General features: G+C 51.6%; 1 protein-coding gene across 12 annotated transcripts in view; it reads right to left on the bottom strand.

Annotated features, from left to right (window-relative positions):
* Nucleotides 1–66: 66 nt before the first annotated feature.
* Nucleotides 67–25,557, bottom strand: part of LOC143673020 (mitogen-activated protein kinase kinase kinase 9-like) — a 46,286-nt gene continuing 20,795 nt past the window's right edge. Inside the window, exons 3-7 of one of the 12 annotated variants that reach the window (XM_077147399.1) lie at nucleotides 24,891–25,156; nucleotides 23,975–24,033; nucleotides 23,078–23,321; nucleotides 21,028–21,745; nucleotides 67–18,371 (exon numbers count right to left, since the gene is read on the bottom strand). In XM_077147399.1, the coding sequence (XP_077003514.1) occupies nucleotides 24,024–24,033; nucleotides 24,891–25,156 (276 nt within the window). In that variant the 3' untranslated portion in view covers nucleotides 67–18,371; nucleotides 21,028–21,745; nucleotides 23,078–23,321; nucleotides 23,975–24,023. The other 11 variants (XM_077147398.1, XM_077147397.1, XM_077147400.1 and 8 more) reach the window with 11 other exon arrangements.

Genomic DNA, 25,557 nt, shown 5'->3' with positions numbered 1-25,557 from the left:
GGAGGCGGCTGCTCTCCACTAAGTGTGTGCATTTTTTTTTTTTTTTTTTTTTTTTTTTTTTTTTTTAAAGACAGAGAGAAGGAAGGAAGGATAGAAGGAAGGAAGGAAGGAAGAAAGGGAAACATCTTTAAACATTTTCTTGTTTTATTGTATTTTGTTTTTCCGTTTTTTTTTGTTACATGGGCTGGGGCCGGGAATCGAACCGAGGTCCTCGGGCATAGCAGGCAAGCACTTTTGCCCGCTGAGCCACCGCGGCCCGCCAAGTGTGTGCAGTTTTGAGTGATCTTTCTTGAGACCACTTTTGACTGAGGCCTCAATGAGGACACAGGGGCACTCATGGTAGACCCTGAGTGCAAAGGACAAAGAGGTCACACAAGCCCAGGCCGGGGACACACACTGGTGAACAGACCTGCTTGGTTGACAAATAGATGTTCCAATCAGAAAGTGGGCTGTGAGAAGTGGGTGAGACTTTCAGACCCCAGGCCTGTGCCCTCTGACATCTGTTCTGCCACACTGCCCATTCCTCACTGAGCTGGAGGGCAGGCATGCCACCCAATGTGCACCCAGGCAGAGGGCAGGACCCTCGGCAGTCAGGGGCACAGGGATGGTGGGTACAAACCCCATAGCTGCCACTCAGCCGGGCTATGGTTTGCATCTCTGGCTGTGCCCATCCCTATGGCAGGAGTGGCATTTGCTGGGGGGGGGGGCCCTTCGCACGGAAGCACAGTCCTTCCATGTCCTAGGACCATTTCTCTTTAGCTTCTAGAAGCAGCACCCAGGGTACTTGGCTTCTGGGACCATCAGACGGTCAACCAAGGGACTAAGTGAGCGTCTCCTCCCTGCTCGGGAGTGGGGCAGTCGGGCTCAGCACAACACAGATCTGTGGGGAATGTGTGCCTTGTGTGAGAGCCATGTCGAGGGAAAGGCACAGAGACAGAGTGTTTATGGCCAAGAGTGACGAAACCTGGAAGGCAGCCTGCAGCGTGGGAAGGGCGTGTGCCTCTGCAAAGTTATCTCCCTTCAGCTGCTAAAGGGCTACGTGGTAGATAAAAGCTCTGCTGTACCCTCCACTGAAAACATAGCCTCTCGGTCCACAGCCACCAACAGCTTTCAAAGCTACGTGCCTGCTCACCTCTGGCAGCACCTACTCAGAACGGGAGACCCAGTGGTGCCCAGGGAGGCCCTCGCTGCCAGCAGGGTGTCAGAGCCCCAGAACGGCCATGCCCAGCCGAGCAGCCACTGGCCCTGCCCTCCTGGACCTGGCTGAACAGAGCACCCCTGAAGCATGGTAAAGGGTGCCCCAGTGGGGGTGAGGGGGTGCTCGATGGGCAAGGAGGGGCCTGGTGGGGCAGGACAGGGGCTGCGGACGGCCGTGCCTACATCCTGTGTGCCGCAGTGCATTGCGGTGCCACGGGCAGGGTTGAGCTGATGCCGTGGATGCGATGGGAAGGCCCACCCAGGCTTGTCCAGGGTCATGGGCCAGGAGGGGTCCAGGAGGGTGACAGGGGAGGTGAGGGGGTCAGTCCCAGATGTCACGGGACAGTGTCACTCAGCAACCGCAGCATCTTGTGACACACCCACAGGATGCCAGAGACCCCGGGACCGGGAATACTGCTTGCCCATGGCCCCCAAAGATCAGGCCCAGTCCCGGGCCTGCCTCTGCACACCCATCTCCAGGAGCAGCAACAACGAGGAAGCATATACCCTGGCTGTGAGGACCAGAGCCCAAACACCATGAGACCTCTGTTAGGCCCCCCAGATGCCTCGTCATTTGTGGAGCAATGGCAGGTTCGGGAGCAGGGAGTCCATTGTCTCAGGGCCCCACAAAGGGGAAGAGGAGCTCACGCACACTTTCGGGTGAGCAGGTCAGAACAGTCAACCAACAGCCCAGGCTTCTGACATCCACAGAGCTTTCCAGACAAGCAAACCTGGGGCTGAGAATGACTTTATCTCTTCAAGAACAGGGTCTTCTCACCACCTGCCTCCCTCCAATTTGGGGAGCAAAAGAGCAAGTTTTAGTAGTTAAAATCAAAATGAAAGACAAAACCCATGTGGCCCTCACATGTACACACTGTGTGAACAGCTGTCAAGGGAAACATGCAAGTGCCTTCTTATGGAACTGCCAAGGGAAGTGACTGTTTTTAAACTCGAGACATTTTAAAAGCAAGTGACCCCATGCACCCCACATCTCCCTTGACACAGGATCTCCCGATTGAGGGCAGGTTGCGGCACAGCGCGCAGAGCCAACAGGCAGCAGGTGCCCAGGGCCTCAGGCCATAGGATGCATGTTCCCTAGCAGGCACCCCTCCCCACACTGGACACAGCCATTGATCCAAACAGCAGAGAGCTGCCCCCACTGGATCTTATAAGTTGAAAGTCACAGAATCTTTAAATGTAGAAACACAAGAAGTGCCTGGCCTTGGGGTCAGGAAGAGCTCCGGGAGCCGTAACGGTCCTTGGTTGGCGCGACTGAACAGAGCCCCAGAGTCGACCATGAGGGCAGGAGGGCGGCGTGAGCAGCTGCCCAGGACCTGGACCCATCGGCTGCTTCTATGAGGTGCCACGTGGCTGGGACGGCTGCCTGGGCTCCCGCTCACAATTCAGAAGCGTCTATTTTAGGTCATCCACATGCTAGAAAATGGAGAGGTGGCAGCTCTGACATGAGACCAGTGGCTGTGGCTCAGCCTGGATGTTCTTGGGACTTGAACACAGCCAGAGCCCGTGGCCCAACCCTGGGGGGAAGGCAGCCATGCATGCCCCATGCCCAGACCAGGGAGAGGCCTGGCGCCCAGAGCTTGCAGGCAGAACTATCACCTCTAGGGCCACCACAGACACGGCATGAATTAAACAACCAAGTTTAAACATACAGAAATTTCCTTCTCAAACTGACAAAGAGGAATAGGTACCACTGTAAGGAAAGTGATTGGTTCTTAAGCAAACTCTCTACCCTGGACTAGGAGCATCCGACTGACACACTGAAGGGATAAGTGAACGTGGCCAAAGCACGGGCAGGGCACCCTGTGGTGGGGTGCCAGTCCTGCCTGTGGCATAAGCCTCACTGCCGTGTGCAGACCTGAACCTGGGGATGCAGGGCTGGTGGGTGGCCCCGCAGGCACATTCATCAATTCTTCATGCCTGTCCCTCTAAATGTGACCCTGCTCTGAGCTTCCATCCCCAGACAACTTCATGATGCAGAATAAGGAGGCCCCCGATAGTGAGGAATCGCAAAGCCTGAGGGGATGGGCAGAGGGCAGTGGGACCCGGGCCTGGCCGCGCGACACGGGGGCTGAGAGCAGATGGGCATGGGACCCAATACCTGAACTCAAAGGAAAAGCCTACAAAAGAAATGGACCAGAAAATCGCCGTCTGCAGTGGTTCAGAATGAAAGCACCTGGAGGCAGAAGGCCTGTCAGGGATAAATCTCAGCAGAGGATCCACACGCCACTGGGAAGTCCCAGTACCCTCCTGTCCATGCACCCCCACGCACAGCTCAAACCCGACTGAGAAGCTGAGAAGCTCACAGCTGATTACAAAATGGCTCTGTCCATCCGCCTGAGTCTAACATGGCTGCTGGCTTTGCTCTTTTATGAAACCTGTGCCACTATCAGCAAGGTCTCCTGAAAAGGAGGGAATCAAACGAGAACAAATCCGTGCCTGGAAACTGCCCAGAAGCCTGCAAGGGGTGTGGGGGGCTCTCACCATGCACGTGCTAGACTGAAGGGAGAAGACCCACCCAGGGGCTCCCCAGAGGGCAACAGGCACAGGCTCTGACAGCCAGAGCCACCGGGATGAAGGCTGTCCAAGGCGCCCAGTGTGAGCACACAGGATGGGCCCCTGCACCCCGCCCATGCCTCCAACTTCCAGGCAATTCCTGGCTACTTGCAGAACAGGGTGGGTGACTGGGAGGCCTGTGTCAGCCATCTCCCCCGCTCCTGAAAGCTGCCCAGTCTCTCCACACGAATGACCTGCAGCGCAGGGTTCAGTGAAACGTCTCCCTGCACCCACAGCCTGGGGCTTCGCACCCTTCTTCTCCTAGTCTGGCCGGCATTCACCCTGCTCTGCTCTGGCCGGTGTCAGCTGACTTCCCGTTAAACACATGTGCTCTTGCTATCACTCACTCTTGAAACTTGGGCTGCTCACATGGCTAACAGGCCTTAGTTTAATCACATCAGCTAGTGGATTAAAATGAGCACCCAAGAACCCAGTCACCGACGCTCATTCTGGGTATAGTGCCTCTGGGAGCGGATGCAGAGTCCTGGCACTGTGCTGGAACAGGGACTGCACGGAGGTGGATGGCACTGTGTCGGCCCAACAGAGACTGAGTGGACGGCACCACATCTTCCCAATGGGGACTGCGCAGAGGTGGACACTGCTGCATTCCTGACTTAGATCTGAAATCCTAAGGTTTCCTGGATCTGCCCTCCTCCCCAGGACACTGCTACGATATCAAAGAAACCTGATGTTCATGCAGTAAATGCTGGGGCCTGAGCTTCAGAAAATTGAAGATGGCTTTTCTGAAACACTGACCACAGGCCGACTAGGTAGAAACTCACCTCTGCTGATCTTAGTATACTATAATGTTTGATTAAACTCTAGCCATAAAAGTGTCTAAAAACAAAAAGGCCTACAAGTGAAAGCTCCACATAACATTTCTCATGCAGCAGTGATTAAAGAGATGATTGGAAAGGATTTTGAAAAGATGCTTTATGAAGAAAGGCCTGAGTCCTTTACAAGAGTTTTCCTTAAAACAAGTTATTGGAAAATTACCTTTCAAACTAAATTTTTTCAAAGGACTCTAGAAAATAGAATTCACTCTAGAGAACAAAGATGATGTTGTGTGCTGTGAATACTTCTCCAGTAATGTTGACTACGGATATAAATCTGTGTTCCATATAGTATACTATCAAATCAACATAATGATCTTGCTGTAGAAGTATTAGCTGAAATGGCTGTTCCTGTCCTGGATTTGTTCAGTTATGCTGGACTCACAGGTTATGCTGCCCAGAACTGCCTCCAGGAACTAAGAAGCATGCCCCAGGAATGCCGAATCCCACTGATCCATCAGAGAACACAGCAGTGCACTGAGATGCTGTCACTGCCAAGCACAAAAAATCCAAACAACAAACTCCGCCCCATGGACCTCCAGCCCTCAGACTTGATCTAAGTTTTGGGAGCACAGGCCCTGAGTGGGCATCGTCCCTGGTAACCACCATCCACAGTTGTCCCTGCAGACACATTCACACAGCAGACTGGAGATGCAAATGGCAGGCCCCCATTCCAGCAGCTCTGAAACAGGGCTCCGGTGCTGGTTCTGCAGGACAGCTCCCTGAGAACAGTGCCCCAGTGGATCCTCCATCAGCCCCAGTGCAGGGGTGGGCACCAGGTGGTTGTGCTGTCTGTGAGATGTGCATGGCAGTGATGGCCCCCTGGCGCCATGATTCGTGAGCTCCCCACACGTGTGGGATGAGACATGGACACCCAAAGAGATGGCTGCAGAGACGCTGGAGCCGAGAATGGCCAGCGCAGTCCAGCCCTGTCATCTGCCATGCTGTTTTGGATGAAACTGGCATAGTGGCATGGAATGGCCAGGGTCCCTGTGCTCCCATGACCTGGCCTTCAGCATCCTTCCCCATCACACGGAAGTGCCCGTGCAGGTGCTGCATCAGGCAAGTTCGCTCTGAGGCCCCAGGCTGCCCCCAGCTGGAGCAAATGGGGGGTACCAGAGAAGGGGGTGTGGAACTGGCAAGAGGAAAGCGAGGGTGGAGGTTGGTTTTCACGGACCAGCTGGGGTTGCAACCCAGCAATGTGCGTCCTCACAGCTCTGCGAAGCTGATGCCACAGCTGGCACCTAGCTGGTAAAATGAAGGTCTGGCACAGCTGGTGACTCCCAGACCCAACGGCCAGCACACCCTCTGCAGCACCAACTCAAGGGAAGGTGCCTCACTGGTGCTGGGGGTGAGAGCAGAGGCCGCACAGGGTCTTTCCAAAGGGACACATGAGCCTGGACCCAGTTGCACATGCAAGCACCAAAGCAGAGTCAGATCTAACACCTTTACCCAACCAGGATTGTTTCAAAGACGCAAACCCACCATGAGGATTTTGTGTGGGTCTCAGGGTAGGGAGGATGGACAGACGTAAAAAGGAGGGTCATTAACAGACACTAACCAAAAGAACCAAGAGATGGGACGGGGCTGTTTCTGGGTTTCCACTGGATATTACCCCAGGCTTTCAGGAGGGAGGATGGAATGAGCTGTCCTCAGTCTAGCCATCCACCTGCTGCTCCTCTCATGGACTCGGACCTGCTCTCCCTCAGAGCCCTTTCTGGTGTGCCTCAGGCCCTGGAGGAGGGAAACCTACTTGTGGCTGCCGAGAAGTGTCCCGACTCTGGGTCTGAAACAGACTGCGTCAGCACAAGCAGGCCTGGGGGACAAGGGTCAGCTGTCCCTGAGCCTGAGAGGTGAGGATGCACAGTTCATGGAAAGTGCCGTTATGAGCGGCTAGTTATGTCAGCACCCAGGAGGCATGCCCCTCCTTGTCTCACATTGTCAACTACTCATGTAGAAAAACAACAGGCAATAAAGGTCATTTCAGGCCGAGGCTGTTCTGTGCCCCAGCCCTGAAAAGATGAATATGGGAATAACAGAGCAGTGAGGGCATGCAGGCACCATGTGCCTGGGGTGTCCGAGGCCAGCCTGGTCTGTCCCACCAGGGAGGACTCCATGGAATGTTGTAAAAGAGAGCCCTGGCTCCTCCTCGGAGCACGCTGTCCAGGCATCTGGCTGCATCCTGCGCCATCTGCGCTTTTCCTTTGGCCTGGGCCCCCTCGATGGCCTTCACGAGGACACCGCCCGGTCCCCCCCACCCCGCCGGCCAACCTGCTCAGCCCCAGGCCAGCGGGAGGAACAGGCCCTCCCAGCACGTGCAGCTTCCAAGGTGCAGCCTCAGGTTCTGAAGCTCAGCGCAGGCAGAGGCCGGCGCCCCCGGGATGGCTGCTCAGCACAGCCCCAGGATCCTCTCAATGCCCACCACCCATAGGCTTAGGCCACCCTAAGGCACAGAGGGAGCAATTCAAAATCAAGGATGAACTGCTAAAAGATACAGAAAAAGGCATTAAAATTAATGAACATCAAGCAGATGCTCAATGAGATCAAAACCTCTAGTTCCTGGAACAAGTCCCGAGACAGATGAGGGGAAAAATCCAGAAACTTTCAGTATTCCATTTTGATAAAATTTTGATAAAATGGAATCATTATTTTCACACAAAGACAGCAGTTGGAAACATTGGCTAATGTTTATAAAGTGAACTGAACTGCCTGGAAGAAAAATCCCTTAAATCTACAACTCAAAATTGTCATTATAATTAAATAGATAATACTATGATTTATTTGTGTTCAGTGTCACAGGCCTACAGAGAAATAAACCAATTAGAGCAGTGTGTTAATAAAACAGGTAATTAGAAAATAAAAGACAAGCTAAAAACTCTGTTGTTTTCTAACCCAAGATTCTTAAAAACCAAACAAACAAGGATACTGTGTGGCAAATGCATCTCAAGGACAGACCCTCCAGCACCCCTGACCTGCAGGATCCAGGACAAAACAGTCTGGGGCAGGAGCTCAGACAAGGGAGGTGGCCCCACCCACTGCAGAGAGGCTGTAGTTGTGGAGGAGGCTGCCCCAGCAAGTGCAGCCTAGCTGATGTCCGGACAGGAGGCCGCCCACCAGGCCCCAATTTAAAATGAAACCCTCAGGACCCGGGTAATCTCCCTCCCTCCCTGTTGCCCTTCCTCTATGCCTGTTGGTCCTCTCCCTCAGGACACCACCACCCTCCCCTGCCCCTGCTGACACCCTCCCCCACCCTTGCTGACACCCTCCACTGCCCCTGCTGATACCCTCCCCCAGGGCACCACTACCCCCTGTCCTTGTTGACCCCTCCCCCAGGACACCACCCTCCCCTGTCCCTGCTAACCTCCTATCCTAGGGTGCTACCCTCCCTGCCACATCCCAGCTGCCCATTTCTTCCTAGGATTCAGCACTGACTTATGGGGCCTGTCTCCTGACAGGCATGGCCTGCAATTAGCATGTACATGTCAGCAACTGGCAACTAGTTTGAAAAGGCAGCCACCACCTCCCCAAATCACATCCAGAATGGAAACTGTCAGGCAGGACCGGGCAGCAGGTGAGCAGAAGATGGGCCAGGGGGAGATGGTGAGCCTGGCAACCGCCATCACTCCCTGTCACCCGAGCACAGCTGAGCACCCCAGCTGCCAGTTGCCAGCACTCAAGGCATAAAGGACACCCATGGAAACGCAGCAGCAGGCAGCACCCAGAGCCCAGGTGGACACCCATCCAGGAGTGCTGCGTCCTCTCAGGCAGAGCAGGAGCATCGTGTTTAATTTCTGTACATTTTAATTAGAGCCCACACTGTGCCAAATCTGACCTGTGCACTGCCATCAAAGGGCCACACGGAAGGAGGCACGCCTGTCCATGTGCATCATAACTGTGACCCGTGCTGATTCTGTGGGGAAGGGCCTCCTGGGGGGCATGGGACAACCTTCACTGGCCACAATCATGCACCCAAGGCTTCCCGAGGCATCCGGTTTCCAGGGTGGTGCTGGTCTGTGATCTCCAGGAACATACTGGGTGCCTGGCATTGAACAGAGCACCTGGGGCACGGGACATGGGGTGCCATGAAGACCCGAACCTCAGCGCTCTGCCGGGCATGGCCCCCAGGACGCGGCCCCTGGAGCATACCATAGGACCCCCATTAGCCTGTGAGGACGGGCAAGGCCAGTGACCCCAAAGCAAGGTGGCAGGAAAGATCTACTAGACAAACAATGAATAAATGTCAGAATTTAGGAACAGCAAGTTTTGATGGTGAAAGCAGACCTGGAATAGTGAAGCCCTCTGCACGCCTCCTTGGAAAGAGAGACGCCCCTGGCTCACATCTGCCGAGCAGGCACCAGCAACCTGGGGGCACTGATCCACTCTACGTGTCAAGATTTTTCCAAACACACTCTAGTTCTGAACAATTCTTAATCACAAAAAAACAAAGAGGCTGACATACAAAATATACTAAACAGAAGTAACGCACAAGTGTTCATTAACTGCTCTTAATCTAACTAAGGGAAGGTAGGTGGCCTGGGAGGACTGACCCCACAGCGGCTACAGCGCATACCTGTCCGAGGGGCGGAGGCAGTTGGAGGGTCAGAACTCTGGCTCAAATTCCATCGGAGTCCCTGGAGGGTCTACCCCAGGCTATGAGTCCACAGGAACAGGTGGGGCCCAGGAATCCATAGGCCCAGCAAGGTCCCAAGTGCTGCAGGTCTGGGCAGCCACCACCCCTGAGTAGCTGCCTCTGAGGACCCACCCCCAAGGACCCATCCATGGAGGACCCACCCCCAAGGACCTGGCCACCAGGACCCATCCTCTGAGGACACACTCCGTGGGGGCCCACCCTCAAGGAACTGCCTGAGGACACACCTCCTGAGCACCCACTCCCTGGGGACCCACCCTCAAGGAACTGCCCCCAAGGACCCACCCCCTGAGGACCCACCCTCAAGGAACTGCCACCGAGGACCCACCCTGAGGACCTACTCCCTGAGGACCCACCCTCAAGGAACTGCCACCGAGGACCCACCCTCTGAGGACCCACCCTGGTGAGTCTGCGACCAGGAAATCTCCTTGGCCCCTTTGTGACACTCCCCCTGCCACCCCACACCCTCCCCAGAAACCACCGATCTGCTTTCTGTTGCTAGGGAGCAGTCTGCCTTTTCGCGACTATGACATGGAGTCCAAAGGACACACTGTTTTTCCCTGGCTGCTTCCATGTAGCGCATTATGCTGACATTCATCCACACGCAGATACTATGGGTGCTCTTTCCTGTGTACTGCTGAGTATGTCCCACAGCACATATGTACCACAGCATTTATCCATTCGCTGCTGAGTATGATCTGAGTAGTTTGCCATGTTTAGCGATGACGAATGAAGCCAAACCATGAACAATGAACAGTTTCGTGCATGTGGGCCTCCATGTCTCTTAGGGAAATACCTGGGAGTGGAATGGCTGGGTCATGGGAGAGGCATATTTTAACGTTCCAAGAGGCTGCTGGATGCTTCTCTGGGTGGGGTTCCACTGTCCATTTCCAACTGTAGCCTGTGAGAGTATCAGTTCCCTTATATTTTTGCCCACACTTGGCATGATCAGTCTTTTTTATTTTACAAATGTTGGAAACTCAGTGGTGTTTAGGGGGAAATTGCAGCCTTGACTGCACTTCCCACATGACAAGTGAGGCCGAGCATCTCGCACACACGGTTTGCCACTCTGAATTCTGGGTGAGGCATCTGTGGTAGGTAGATTCAGGTGTCAACTTGGCCAAGTGAAGACCCCTAGTTATACTGCTGTGGACATGAGCCAATGGCACGTGAACGTCATCTGTTCCTGATTACACCTGCAGTTGTCCAAGAGGCATGCCTGCTTCAATCAATGTCTGATTTAATTGGCTGGTGCTTAAATGAGAGAGCTCAACATAGTACAGCCCCAGCAGCTCAGCATACCTCATCTCAGCACTTGCAGCTCAGCCCAGGCCTTCAGAGATGCAGAAAGGAAATACCTGAGGAAAGTCGTTGGAACCTAGAGGCCTGGAGAGAAGGCCAGCAGATTGCCCTGTGTCTTCCCACATAAGAAAGAACCTCCATTGAAAGTTAGCTGCCGTTCCTCTGGAGAACTAACAAAATAAATCCCCTTTTATTAAAAGCCAATCCATCCCTGGTGTGTTGCATTTGGCAGCTGGCAAATTAGAACAGGGCCCATTCAGATTTTGAACTATCTTTAACTGGGTGTTTGTCTTACTGGGTTCTGGCAGTTCGTTACTTATACAGTGTTTAGGTAAAAGTCTTTTCTTCAACATGTTTGCAAATTTTTCTTCCCAGGTTGTGAATTGCTTACTTATTTTTACAAATGTCTTTTGAAGAGCAAATGGGCTCCATTTTGATGAACTCTAATTGAATCTAACCTTGAATTTTACACTAGTTGGTGCTTCAAGTGTAACATTTAAGGACTCTTTGTCAAACCCATGTTTTTAGGATGTAATGATGCAATGAGATATAATGTTTTCTTGAAGTTTTTCAGTTTTAGCTTACATTTAGGCCTATGGTCAACCTGAGTTCATTTTGTAACATGTTTTGCTGTCAGGCCTGGCCGAGGTTCTGTTTCTGCCTATGGCCATGGAGCTGCTACAGCACCATTTGTTGAGAACTTTGTCCCCTCCCCAGTGAACCTGCTCTGGTGAGTTCCTCAAGAGTCTGTCTGTTTACAGGTTTGCTCTCGGCTCTTGGTGCAGTTCTCTGGTCGCTCACCTGGCCTGCACTGGCCTGGCACTGTCTCACTCAGCTGAGCTCTGTGGCAAGTCATAGTTGGGTAATGGAGGCCTCCAGTTTTGTACTTTCACAAAGTTGTTCGGGCTATTCTAGGTTGTTGATATTTCCTTATAAATTTCAGAACCAGTTTCTCAGTTTCCACAAATTTTCATGAGGAACCCAGTCAGACTTTGAATGGTTTTGCCCTGAATCTCTAGTTCCACATGGGGAGAGGCCATCCAAGGTGTGGACATGGCAGTGTGGGAACTCACAGCCAGGAGTGTGCAGACCCACTTAGCACCCCACCCACCCCCTTGGGCAGCCCATCCACTGCCAGTCTGTGGCAGACAGCTGGAGAGATCTCTTGCAGGAGTTCACACCTCTGCTTGAGAACTTGTGTAGGGGCATGTGCTGGTTTGAAAGGGTTTACACCCGTCTAGAAAAGCCATGTTTTAATCCTAATCTTGTGGAAGCAACCATTTCTTCTAATTGCTATTCAGTACTATCATTTGGAAATTTGATTAGGTTATGTCCAGATATGTGGCTCACTCAATTCTGGGTTTTAAATTTCATTAGATGGAGATGCATCTCCACCCATTCTATGTGCGACTTGATTAATCTATAAAGAGGAGACATTTTGGAGGGAGTTCCTTTTGAGAATGAGGAGAGAGCCAAAGAACCACAACAGCCAGATGAGAGAACCACGGAGTCCACCAGCTGGTAACCTTTGGAGGTGAAGAAGGAAAACGCCTCCTGGGAAGCTTCAATAAGCAAGAGGCCTGGAGAGAAAACCAGCAGATGCTGCCATGTTGGCCATGTGCCTCTCCAGCTGAGGGAGAAACCCTGAATGTACTGGCTGTGGTAGTTAGGTCCAGGTGTCAACTTGACCAGGTGATGATGTCTAGCTTTGTTGCTGTGGACATGAGCCAATGGCATGTGAAGCTCATCTGTTGCTGATCAAATCTGCAGTCAGCAAGGAGGAGTGTCTGCTGCAATGAATGTTTCATTTAATTGGCTGGAAGCTTAAATAAGAGCACTCAATCCAAGCAGCTCAGCATACCTCATCTCAGCACTCACAGCTCAGCCCAGGCCTTTGGAGATGCAGAAAGGAATCACCCCAGGGAAACCTGTTGGAATCCAGAGGCCTGGAAAGAAGGCCAGCAGAGATACTCTACCCACCCCCCACACCCTCCCCATGGCTACCCATGTAAGTAAGAAAGAATCTCAGTTGAAAGTTAGCTGCCTTTCCTCTGAAGAACTATACCCTGCACTCCTTTCCTCTGTCCCGGCACCTGCACCCTGCATTCCTTCCCTCTGTCCTCAGTACCTGCACTCTCCCAGTCCAGGTTGCATGGAGCTTCATGGTGCACTGGGGGTTCAGCCCCAAACTCAGGGCGCCGTGGTAATGAAAAGCATCTCAAGACAAACAAGACTGACTGGCATTCCATCATGCTGCTACAGGGTCCTGAACAACCACAAGCACCCACAACTCAGGTCCACAAGGCTGCCCAGGAGGCTCTGGCACAGGAGCAGATTTACAGGGCCCACAGTTCCTTCCCAGCTGTCTGCAGAGAGTGGGAGAGTCTTCTGGGCTCAGCCTGCCCTCAAAAGATGTCAGGCCCTCCAGGGAAGGAGGCTCCTTGGCGGTGCCAATAGAAGCAAGAAGGGACATGCCCACCTGCTGGTCAGTAGGGCCGGGGCACTGGCTGTCCCAGGCCAAACCACCAGCAACACCCCTGGAAGAAGCTGCAGTAGGGATGGTGTGGCCTGGACAATGGAAGGAGCTGCCACCCTACAGGTTCGAGGCTACCTTGGCTCAGCAGAAACCCCCTGGACTCCGTGCCTCAGTTCAGCACAAACCCTACTTCCAGCTATGGGATCCGAGGGTCTCTCTGCAGCTGTTCGGCCCTGCCCGGAGCAAGGCTTGGAAGAGAGGCCCAATGGACAGCCTGGCTTCAGGGTCACGACAGACCCCATGGCCCCTTTCTCTCATTCTCTCGACATTCCTAGGTCAGACAATCAGGAGAGAACACTTACGATGCTTCCTGGGGTGATGCCATGCTGTTGCAGCTGGAGAAGTTGACAAGAAATCATACAAAAATAAACTTGCCATTTCTACCTCATTCAGCGACTTGGAAGCCAGGGACCAGGGAAGTCACTGCCATGGTATCCTTCTATTGATGTCCTGGCTTCGGGAAGGAGGGATGAGTCTTTTATGCCCCTCTGTGTGCCACATGGTTTTGTGTCTTGCAGGGGGCCAGGCGATCTCCTTGGAAGGTCACAAACCCCACAACGCACTCGCTCAGTGCCAGAGGCCAGGGAAGGACTCAACCGAATCATATCCATGGAGGCGCACCCATTCCAAGGGTAACAGCAGGAAAGGTCCTCCAGGGGAGGTGCATGCTGAGACCACGGGGGTGGTGACCCTCAGAAAGCCTGACCCCTGCTGGAGCTGCACTGATGCCAGACCCCAGTAGTCCAGGCCAGGTAGGTGCCCATCTGTGTGGCAGGTGTGGACCAGGTTTCAAGATGGGCGTCTCTGGGGAGCACTCCTCCCTGACCGTGGGGATCCCCAGGCTCAGCTCGCCCCATGGAGAATCCTCGAACAACCCACGAGGTTGGTTAGGGCTTGGTGTGCGCACAGCAGGTTCTCAGGAGCCCTCCAGGGCACAGCAATTTCCTCTTTGACTCTCTTCTGGAAACAAAGATAATGTTCTATTTCCAATGGTCAGAGGACAGAATTGGAAACTCTTAAAAACTCGCTGGTGATTCAATATGGAATCCATACAGAAATGTTCTTGGGGTGCTGATTCACCAAAGTTTGCAGGAGACCCAACATGTTTAAGGTTGTAACACAGAAACCAAATGGTACAGCCCCTGGCCCTGGGCCCACCCACTCAGAGGTCACAGCCTTCCTGATGAGTTGTGGTCTCTGGCTCTCTGCCAGGACCCTGTGGGACAGAGTCATCCTCTCGGGCAGCCACAGGAAGGGCCTTGGGAGGCTGGTCGCCGGGCAGAGAATCCCCAACCAGGACACACAACCTGCCCTCCTCCTGAAAGTCCTCCTCGGCTCCACGAGCATTCTAGGATGCCTCCCTCCCAAGACAGGCCAATACCAAGCTCGGCACCTGGGGAGCTCACCAGCCCATGACTTGAGACAGCTACACCCCCAGGGCTCCCATCTGGCTCCTCGACCTGACTCACCTTTTAGTTCTACGCACGTTGACCCGTGGACCCCTGCCTCCCAGCTGGAGGTAACAGGCACTCACATTTAATCCACAGATGGACTTCACGGGCCCTCCCACCCCCAGCACTGCTCGGCCCCTGGGGACTCAGCCATCAACCCAAACCCATTCACTGAGCACAGTGCCCCAGAAGGATGGAGGGGTTACAAGGGGTTACAAGGGCTGCTCCAGATCGTTCACCCAGCAGCCTCCCTGACCACAGGACACCATGGTTGAGGCCACGCGGAGGTGGGGAGGGGGTGTCCATGCACTTTCACTGAGGAAGTGTCCCAGGGACAGCACAAGCATCGGCCCTGGGGTAGGAACATGTAGGTTATTCCAAGAACTGCATGGCAGCCAGCAGTGTGGCTGGGACCCAGGACCAAGGTGGGACCAGAGATGCTCTGGGGGAGGGGGCTCAGGCTGGGAAAACACTGACGGTATTATGCTGTGGGCATTTTCTCAGGGAAATGAGAGCCACAAGAGACTCTCAGCTGGGGAGCAGAGGGCACGTCGGAGCTAACTGCTGCCAGGTGGGGAACAAGAGGGCCAGCATGGGGGCCAAAGGCTGTGTGCAGTGCCATCTCGGTGACCCAACCACCCAGACCACATGGGTGCCGGGGCCTCTGCTCCAACTGCCCTTAAGCCTTAGCTGATTCCTGAATCTCTACTTCGGACACAGACCCCACTGCCCACCACTCCTCACTTTCACCATCGTCCTCCCCGTGGGCTGGCAGTGAAGCCCACTGGATGCAGTGGCCGAAAGCAAGTGAAGTGACACAGATCTCTCTCCAGTGCTCCTTGCAACAGACGAGAACTGGATGGACTGACTCCTTGGACTGCACAGGCCTGGGCTCAGCAAGCACAGGCTGCCTGGAGGGGAAGGCAGGCAGCAGCAGCAGCTAAAATTTAGATGCTGTCAACACACAAGTACTGTCCACATGCAGTGCTGTCCACACCAGGTGCTGTCCTGAGAAGCCAGCACAGTCCACATCCCGCACTGTCCTGAGAACTCAGCACTGTCCTGAGTACCCAGCACTGTCCACACCCCGTGCTGTCCTGAGGACCCAATGTTGCCCAGCCACACTCTCCTGAGCACTCAGCACTGTTCTAGCACTTGGCCCTGTCCACACCTGGCACTGCAAACACCTGGTGCTGTCCCGGGCAGGCCCACCACATGCATGGCCTCACCTAAGCCCACACAAGCTGTGGCTGACAAAGCACAGTCACAGTGCTGAGCTCAGGGTCTCACCCTGAGGCCTGGCTGCCCTCCATGATCTGATGAGAAGCCACGCAAGGGAAGGTCCCAGTGAGTACCCAGAGGCTGGACTGGGCCGAGACCCATTCCAGAGGGGATAGTGGCCCCAGGAGGACCCACTCAGCTCTGCAGAAACAGCCACGCAGGGCGCCCTGCCACACCCCACCTCCCCACCCCTTGGGCCCCTTCCCTCCTCAACACCCCCCCACGAGAAGATCTTCCTTTCTCCCAAACTGGGCCTCCCAGCCTCATCTTTCTGAGGCTGAGCTGGCTATCCAGCATGGAGTCCTATAGGGGAAACCTCGCTCCATGCCAGCCCGTGAGTGCTGCCTCATTCCCCACCACAGGGTGGCTGCAGGTGTTCTCAGGGGCCAGGGCTGATGGGCCTGCTCCCCTCCCCATCAGGAACCCCTGGCCCCTGCCCAGGGCCGGGACATCCTAGGCCTCCACCTGACCACATGGTCTCAACTAGGCCTTGGTGTACTGTCTGGACAGCTGCAGAAGCCCCCTGAACCCCCAAGTGCCGGGCTTCCCAGGGACATGCAGGCAGCAGGGGCCTGGCAAGTTCGCAGGACAGGGAGCTGAGTGGGGGCCCTGGGCAGATACCTGTGAGGCAACAAGACTTGCCCGGTCACTTAAGGTGAGATGACTGGGCTTCAGGGCCAGAGTACAGCTTTGGTGCAACCTCCTGGCAAAGTGGGGGCAAACGGCATGTAGGGCCTGGCCTTGGGGGGCTCAGGTGAGGAATAGCACCCCCAAGTGAGGGCCCCCACTCCACCTGCTGCCTCGGAAGGGTCAACTTCATTCTGGGAACAGGCCAGGACTCTGACCCCATTCATATTTGTGACATTATTTACATAAAAGACAAATGCATTTCAATTTCCTCTCTCAATTAATGGCCTATTTTTTAAATCAGACTCAGCTAAAAAACATTGCTCCATCACTATTAGTCTTATAAAAATTCAATTTCCCTCCTCTGACAGCCAGAGACCAGGGGGCTGGGGCGGGGAGAATGACCACCAGGGCCACTGCAGCCCAGCCCTCCTGGACGCCTTGGAGTGCAGGATCTACTTCACCATGTCCAGCACGAGGCAGACAGCGCCAGGCTGGCGGGAGAGGGCTGCACGGCAGAGCAGGGAGCTGGCGGGCTGGCCTGGCGCCATCGCTCCAGCAGGGAACAGGTGGAGGGGCGTGCTCTTGGATGAGCTCCAGACAAAGAGGTAGAGCACCACTGGGCACTGCCCCATCCATGCACCCTGACCCCTGTATTCCGGCCGCACTCTGCTCAAGGATAAGGTGCTATGGGGATGCCTCAGCACCGGCAGGGGTGAGGCCGGATGAGGCGGAGAGGCCAAGTGAGGCTGGGATTGGGGGCTAGGAAGGGTGAAGATGGCTCCTTGCTATCGCCAGCACAGATGTCCCAATTTAACAACACTGGAAACCCTGGCCCATACCCTGCTGCCCCTGCACCCAAGGTGGCACCTCTGTCCCTGTGCACCCTCCAATGGCACGCTTTTCCCCACACTGGCCTAGGCACTCGCACCCATCACTGCATCCAGCCCCAGGTGGGGCCATGCTCCTGCTAGTGTTAAGCATGTTAAGCCCTCTGCTGGGATCGAGGACGAGCCGATGACACAGACCAGGCCTCATGGGGAAGACAGATCCCATATGGGTGCTGCACACACTGCAATGGTGGGGTGGCAGGGAGAAGTGAGGAAACGGTCCACTGTGAGAGAAGCTGGGGCTTCCCTACAGGCGGGGTGATGAGACGATCAGGCTCCCACCCAGCAACCAGCTTCCAAAATCCTGCTTGAGCAGTTCCTGCTCAGAAGTGCCTCCATCTATCCTGAGCAGAGAGTCTGGCCTGTCTGTAGCTGGGCCCCACCAGACTCTACCCATTGCAAGTGGCCACACACAGTCTTGCAGAAGGTGCCACACTCCTCTGAAGTCCCAGAGCCACCTGCGTGCAGCACTCTGTCCCTCTGGGCTTTCCACCTTCCACCCCACATGGGGGGCTCTGCCTACACAGCAGGCTCCACCCCATATGACAGACTCTACCCACACAGCAGGCTCCACCCCATATGACAGGCTCCTTCTACACAGTAGACTCCACCCCATATGACAGGCTCCTTCTACACAGCAGGCTCCACCCCATATGACAGGCTCCTTCTACACAGCAGGCTCCACCCCATATGACAGACTCCACCCACACAGCAGGCTCCACCACATATGACAGGCTCCTTCTACACAGCAGGCTCCTCCCACTGCAGGCTCCACCCCACCATTTAAGGGCTGCAGAGATGTGGCTGGGTCTTCATCTAAAGTGCCACTGCATTCTGTGAGGGACAGAGACCTTTCAGACCAAGGCGATGGACTTCACCAGGGAAAGCACACACTTCCAGCAACCCACGGCCTCACCCTGGGGTCCCAGGCTGACGAGGGCTTACTGTGAACTGCTCCTGGGATTCATAGTCTCATGCAGGTAGACGCAAGCCATGCTGAACTCTGTCATCACGTCACTGGACAGGAGCTCTCTGGAAGAGAAAGGGTGACTCCCTAATGCAAACCCACCCAGGCACCTCACTGTCCTGTGGGCACAAGGGTGCTGGCACCAACACTTTCACACCCTGACAACCATAAGGCAGAGGAAGGGATGAGTGAAGGATGCTGACAGCTGGGACAGGAGCCAGCAAGCCTGTGTATGTTTGGGTGCTGGGCACAGAGCCCCCCAGTCACCCCACAGCCCCCCAGATGGAGGACCCTGCCAGGGGTGCAGCCGGGGCATTTCCTCGGGCACAGGGACCCTGGTCACCTCACAGTCCCGAGATGGGGGAACATGCCAGGGCCTCACGGTGCACATCTGGGCTCCAGCAGCAGGAGTCACATTCACACTTTCACACTCACAGTCCTGGGGCCATGAGGGAGGGCAGTGAACAAGGTCTTCTCGCCTCCATGGTTTCTGCTGAGAAATCTATGCATAGTCTTATTGGGCTTCCCTTGTATGTGATGGACTGCTTTTCTCTTGCTGCTTTCAAGATTCTCTCTTTCTCTTTGACCTCTCAGATTCTGATTAGTAAGTGTCTTGAAGTGCGTCTATTTGGATCTATTCTCTTTCGGCTACGCTGCACATCTTGGATCTATAATTTTAAGTCTTTCATAAGAGTTGGGAATTTTCAGTGATAATTTCCTCCATTAGTTTCTCTCCTTCTTTTCCCTTCTCTTCTCCTTCTGGGACACCCACAACACGTATATTTGTGTGCTTCATATTGTCATTCAATTCCTGAGTCTCTAGGAATTAAATTTGCCTTTTTTCCCTATATATTTTTTTTCTTGTTGGATTTCAGATGTTTCGCCCTCCAGTTCACTAATCCTATGTTCTGCCTCTCGAAATCTACCATTGTAGGTTTCCATTGTTTTTTTCATCTCTTCTACTGTGCCTTTCATTCCAATAAGTTCTGTGATATGTTTTTTCAGACTTTTGATTTCTTCTTTTTGTTCATTACTTGCCTTCTTTATATCCTCCATCAATTCATTGATTTGGTTTTTGTTGAGGTTTTCATTGTCTGTTCATATGTTCTGAATTAATCATTTCAACTCCTGTATCTCATTTGAATTGTTGGTTTGTTCCTCTGACTGGGCCATATCTTCAATATTCCTAGTGTGATTTGTTATTTTTTGCTGGTGTCTAAGCATTTAATTACCTTACTCAGTTTATTCTGGAGATTGTTTTCACTTTTTTACCTAGGGTCTTCCTGCTGGATGAATTTGCTGTCTACCTCTTCTTTAACCTTCAGTTCACCTTTTCCTGGACCTCAACCTTAGGTTTTGTTTAAAAGAGGAGAAATTTTCAGTTCTTGTTTTCTTGTTTCTTGCCTGACTGTACGGTGCCATTCCCCCCCCCCCCCCGCAATTAGGACAGTCTACTTAGGTATTATAGACCCCAGCTGGATTTTCCCAGACCAAACTGGCCTCCTGTTATGAGGAAAGAGTCACCTGCATTGGTTTTCCCTGAGGGCGAGACCCAGCAGGTTGAAAGACTTTCTTGTGAAGTCTCTGGACACTGTTTTTCCTGTCCTGCCCACTATGTGGTTCTTGTTTGCCTGCAGGCCACACCAGCATCAGATCACATGGTACCTTTAACTTTGGTAGACTCTTCCTGCTGGGGGCATGGTGGTGACAGAGGAGAGGTTGTATGCTGGTTTTAATGGCTTCAAATTACCAAGCCCTGGTGTCTGAATTCCTTGAGGGAGGGATTTCACCTGAGCTTGGGCCTCACCTCTCTCTTGGGGAAGGCACTGGCTCCAGACAAGCTCTCAAAGAAGCTTGTTTCTGCCTATGCCTGGCACAGTTGCAGCCTCAGAAGTCCTGCCACTGTATCCAAAGGCAGCCAAGCCTCCATAGAAACAGCCACAAAAACCTGTTTCTTTTTGTTTTTTTTCTTTTTCAGTCAGCCCTTTCCCATTAGCACCAGGGCAAAAATGAGCCAGCTCTGCTCTGACCAGGTTCACCTGAGCTGGGGGCCTATTTTTAGTAGTCAGAATTTGTGAATTAATTCCACACTTGAAGCTAAGTTGTGCTCAGCCCCTGCTGCTGGTAAAGTCCCCTTCCTTTCCCCTCTGGGAAGCAGCCTGTTGGGGACGGATGCCAACCACCTTGGCTTGGGGAACTCGTCATTCTGGGGGCCTCACAGCCAGTCCAGCTGGTCCAGACTGGGGTACGCTGTGTGTCCAGTCACTGATGTGGTCCCAGGAGCTATTCTGTACTGTTCTGGTTATTTAGTAGCTGTTCTGGAGGATGAACTAGATCCTGCACCTCGCTAAGCTGCCATCTTGACTCCTCCTCAATATGTACTATTTTTTAAAAAAGGTTATGATGCTAAGATTCACAAAATACAGATTCAGTTAACATTACTGAATTCAAGATACCTTTGTCATTACATATTTTATTCTGTTGACAGACACTAAAATATAAACATTATCTTCCTGAAGTTCTCAAAAACCTCTGCATTAAAGAGATCTTTACTTGACATTTTATGTCAATAAGAATTGAGAATCAGGAAAGTTACATCATATACTTTGACATGTTTCAAAAGTTTACAAGGGCAAATTTACATATGGGGGAAGAAAATGCCAAAAGTTAATATTTTCTACTGCAAAATAAAATTATATTTAATACCAAAGCAGGAAATACCTTTAAATGAAGCAGTGCCACTGAACCTATTGGAATTTATAGCCACCTTGCAAATCTTATCTGGAATCGTGCTAATGATCCCTCTCTTGAACAAACCTTTAAAGAGGAAGGAAGAGCCAGGTATAAGTAGCATACTCAGCCAGAATACTTATATCTGGTTAATACCTGGGCTGCTCACCACTTTCAGTGGGACACCTATAGGGACTGGCAACTACAATCTGTGGCCCAAACCTGCCCACCACCTGTTTCTATGAATGAAGTTTTACTGGACAAGCTCACTCATTTACATAGTGTCCATGGTCCATGGCTGCTTTTCCATTACAACAATAGAACTGATTAGTTGTGAAAGAGACCCTACGGCCAGGAAAGCCTAAAATATTATTCACCATCTGGCCCATCAGAGAAAAAGTTTGCCGATCTCTGCCCTAGGAAACTCCAGAGAACAAAGAGACTAGAAAATTCTGTTGTAAAGATCAGGTGATTGCTCAGAAACCACTGAAACACCCAAAACAGAAAAAGGTATTTTAAAATAGTGCATCCATTTTTCAGTGAAAAAGAATTTCACATTATCTGGCTCTTACCCTTCATCTCTCGAGGCAAGTTCCTTCTGTCCATGTCCGTTCCTTGTTCACTGGGGCCCTCTTCTCCTCCTCCTCACCTTCCTCCTTAGGAACGACTGAGTTGTGCCCCCAGGTTTTGCTGCTTTCACCTGGTGTCACTGTGAATTACAAGGGATGAGTGGGATCTGGAAAAAGACACACAGAGCCCTTCCCAGATTAACCTCTACTCTGCCAGATCAACGCCCACATTTGGAGCTGCAGGGGAAAAGTTGGCCATCATAAAAAAAACCTCTGTACCCAAGTAGAGCCAGGAAAGTAATGAAGGTCTCGGCCACCAATCATTTATCTTTCTCAAAGCACACAGAAAAATTTCCTAAATTCCCCTAAGTCCAATGCAAAGCTGAAGCTCAGACCAACCAGACATCAGAGTTCCAAACAGATCCGATTTAAGCAACTAATTCTGTTGGGTGGGATGGGGAGGCAAGGGGGGGTGATGAGAAGAGAGGTGGGAGAAAAGAAGAGAAGGGGTTAAGGAAGATGAAAAGTGCAAAAGTGCAAAAGAAGAAAGATCTGGAAACAAAGAAAATGAGGAGTTCAAGCTTAAAGAGAAGAAAATCAAGAGTAGGCAGTGATGGGAAAAGAACAGGCCTAGAGAAATACAGAATATAAGAGAAAAGGAGCATTCTTCTGACATGGGTACCTTAGAGCAACAATCAAACCCTCGGGGACCAGGTTTCTATCTAAACTGGGTGAAGAGAGCCAGTTACCATCAAACAGGAAGTTGAGGGGACTGAGGCAAAATTTAGAGCATATGAAAGTGCCCATCAGTTCCAGCGAACTGTGGACACATGTAAAAGACCCTAGTGATTTGATTTGATCTTTCAATAAAAGTCATAAATCCTGTTTTTTAGTTTTAGTTGTTTTTTTTTTTTTTTTAGCACGGGAAGGCACCAGGAACTGAACCCGGGTCTCTGGCATGGCAGGCAAGAACTCTACCTGTTGAGCCATCGTGGCCTGTCCCTGTTTTTTTTTTTTTAATTTAATTTTCTTCCCCTCTGTTTTGGTGAAATCTATCTATCTTTAAATTAGAAAAATTATTTTTTAATTTATTTTATTTATTTATGTTTTCACACTGCAATAAAAGCAAAATTGGTCCAGATCCAGTTGACCATAAAAAGCATTTAGCAAGTTTCTTCAGGACTCAGACTTTGCAAAAGCCCTTCCCTGGGAAGGATGGACAAAAGAAAAACAATTATGCCCCAAATATGGCAGAGGGTATGCCTGGGCCCCAGGCCAGGGAACCAAGCTGTATCGACACAAGACACTAGACTGCAAATCACTTTGTAAATCAGTTGAGCTACCACTGATACCCCCAAAACCCTTTGCTGATATTTGACTAAGAATAAAAGGTAGAGGAGACCATAGTAAAGTTAATGGAGAGAGACAAAGGGAAAGGCTATGTGTATGCATATGTATGTACATGTACATACGTGCTGTCGAGGACAGGTGGCAGAAGTTATGGATGGAGTAAGCCTGGACCCGTTGGTGGCTGGACAGAGCAGACACCTGGTGTGTTCTGACCCCAAGTAATTTAGGAAATAGTCTCACACTGGATGGCACGAAGGCGAGGAATGATGGTGGGGCTTGCAGGAGGACTAGAGCAGCTGCTGATCAGACTTTTTCTTTTGTCCATGGATAGAGATGCCTGCACAGTGAATGTCTGCTGGAAATCTGCTTGAGGAAAGACAGACAGATAGCACGTGCATTTGAATTTTTCCATAATGAAATTCATGTAAGAAAACTGACAGGCCTGAAAACTTCATTGTTCACCTAGAAAATTTTCTCTTTCAGAATCCTCTCTTTTTCCCAAAGGGACATGGAAGGTGGAGATACAGAAAGGAGGAAAATCCATTTTCTTAGTGACCTTTCATTAGACAGTCTTCAGAAAGCTGTCTATATAATACAGACTTACAGGTTATATATGATTATATATCTAGAACAGCTTTTTAGACAATGAGACCTTGTATATTATTCTAGGAAATTTAACATAAAATTCTCTATTTCATATGATCTATTAGTACTTGCCCCCTTTTCTCAGGGAACAAAGGAGGGGGACTGATGCTTTTTACTAAGAGGGGGCAGAGGTGGGTATTAAGAACTAGTCTTTGTTGAGAACAATCTAAGGAAATGAGGGAGATGGTTCAAACTCTAATATCTTCCAAAGGCAGTTTGGGTACAGCAGAAAGAATGTAGAACTTAAGGACAGTAAACCAGGGTTTGTGCTTAGCTCTGAATTTCTGAGTTTCACTTTCCTCATCTGTCAAAGAGGAATAACAACAGCTGTTTGTCTACACCTGGGTCTCCCCACTAAGTTGTATTCCCAGTACCTGGCAATATGCTCAACACACGGTAGATGCTCAAGACGTGCTCGAAGACTCAAGGTTGTCTGGAAAGAAAAAGATATGCAACAAGGAGATCAGTAAACACATCCCATGAACGCATTTACTAAATTTCAGTGAATTAATTCCCTTGTCTATACTTAAGCTACCATTGAAAGCCAACCACTGCTGTTCCTATCACGCTATTTTTCCTTAGTTCCTTATACTTCTAATAAGCTTGCTTCCTTGGGCCTTATGTATCAGAACACAAGTGAACATTTTTATCTATACAAACATACACTTGAACACTCACCTCCTTCAATGGGTGCATTATACACCACAAAGATTCTAATTCATAGCTTCATATTTCTTTGCATTTTTCCAAGTCTGTACAAGTCAAATCTGTATATTTTTTTAGGCAATGTGTTTGTAAAGCTTATGTGTAAATCAAAGTCCTGTGAGTTAAACATAAACTCAAGTGCATTCAGAGAACTAGTCATTTAAATAAACCTTGACATGAGCTATTCTGCAAAGGCAAGATTTCTCCTGTCTCACACATATATACCTTGAAATTTACAAACTGCTCTCCCACCCCACCCCAATCACATGCTTCCTTCTCCAAGTCTGCCTAAAAGGAAAGGTGCCTATGTGAGCAGCCATGCTTCTAGCAGCCTGGACCACACTCACCTATCAGTTCACTCTATGTGTTCAGTCACAGTCACTAATGTCCCTAAAGTGGGTGAGACTTTCAGCAGGCCAGCGTCTTTCTACTGAACAGAATGGCCGATTTCAACAAAGGTCCATTTTGAAACCCTAGGTCTTGTGTTTCCAAAAGCTCAGTTCCTACTACTGGGACAGAGTAGGTAGTGATCCTTGCCCACACCAAGCCCTTGCCCCACTCCACAACCAGGCTCTCTGTTCTCACTTCCAGCAGGCTCCTGGCCACTGACCAGAGGGAAGGCTGATGTGGTTGCTATCCTTGAGCTTCAGCCAGCTCTTCCTGAACTTGCCCATGCTTTTTTTCAGTCGGGGCTTCTCCTGGCACAGCTGATGGAGGATGATGTTAAGCTCCCATTCCAGGATGTCAATTTCCCACTCAGCCAGCTCCTGCCCCTTGTGCTGCAGCAGCTCTTCCAGGTTCTTCTGCTGGAGTGCAGCCCATGTCAGCTCCTCCTCCCAGGTGCGGAGCTCCTGCAGGACAGGTGGGAACCATGAGAGAGAAGCAGGACACTGAGTGCACAGCGGTTAGGGGGGTAAAGTCAGAGACCCCAGAGGGCAAGTGCTCGTGGCAACCTGAGGGACTGGCCAGGCCCTGCAGAACTTGTACTAGGTACCCCATGCTCCAAGTCTCCAGTGGAGAGAGGAGGCTGGTAGTTAACTGATCAATGAGCCCCTAACCACCATGGATGGTGGGGAAAGGAAGGCGTAACATAGGCGTACTGAGGATGCAGCCAGAGTAGCTAAAGCCACAGGCCAACCCCTAGAGAGGGAAGCTGCGAGCTCCCAGCTACTCCTTGAACCTTGCTTAAAACTGCCTGTGGCTGAAAACTATAGTCATGTATTTGAACTCCGAAGTCTAAGTTCTATTTTAT

The sequence above is a fragment of the Tamandua tetradactyla genome (genome assembly GCF_023851605.1).
Source record: "Tamandua tetradactyla isolate mTamTet1 chromosome 22 unlocalized genomic scaffold, mTamTet1.pri SUPER_22_unloc_4, whole genome shotgun sequence".
NCBI classification, from domain to species: Eukaryota; Metazoa; Chordata; class Mammalia; order Pilosa; family Myrmecophagidae; genus Tamandua; species Tamandua tetradactyla.
The sequence above is the reverse complement of the archived record's forward strand: the minus strand, read 5'-3'. Positions and strand labels throughout refer to the sequence as shown.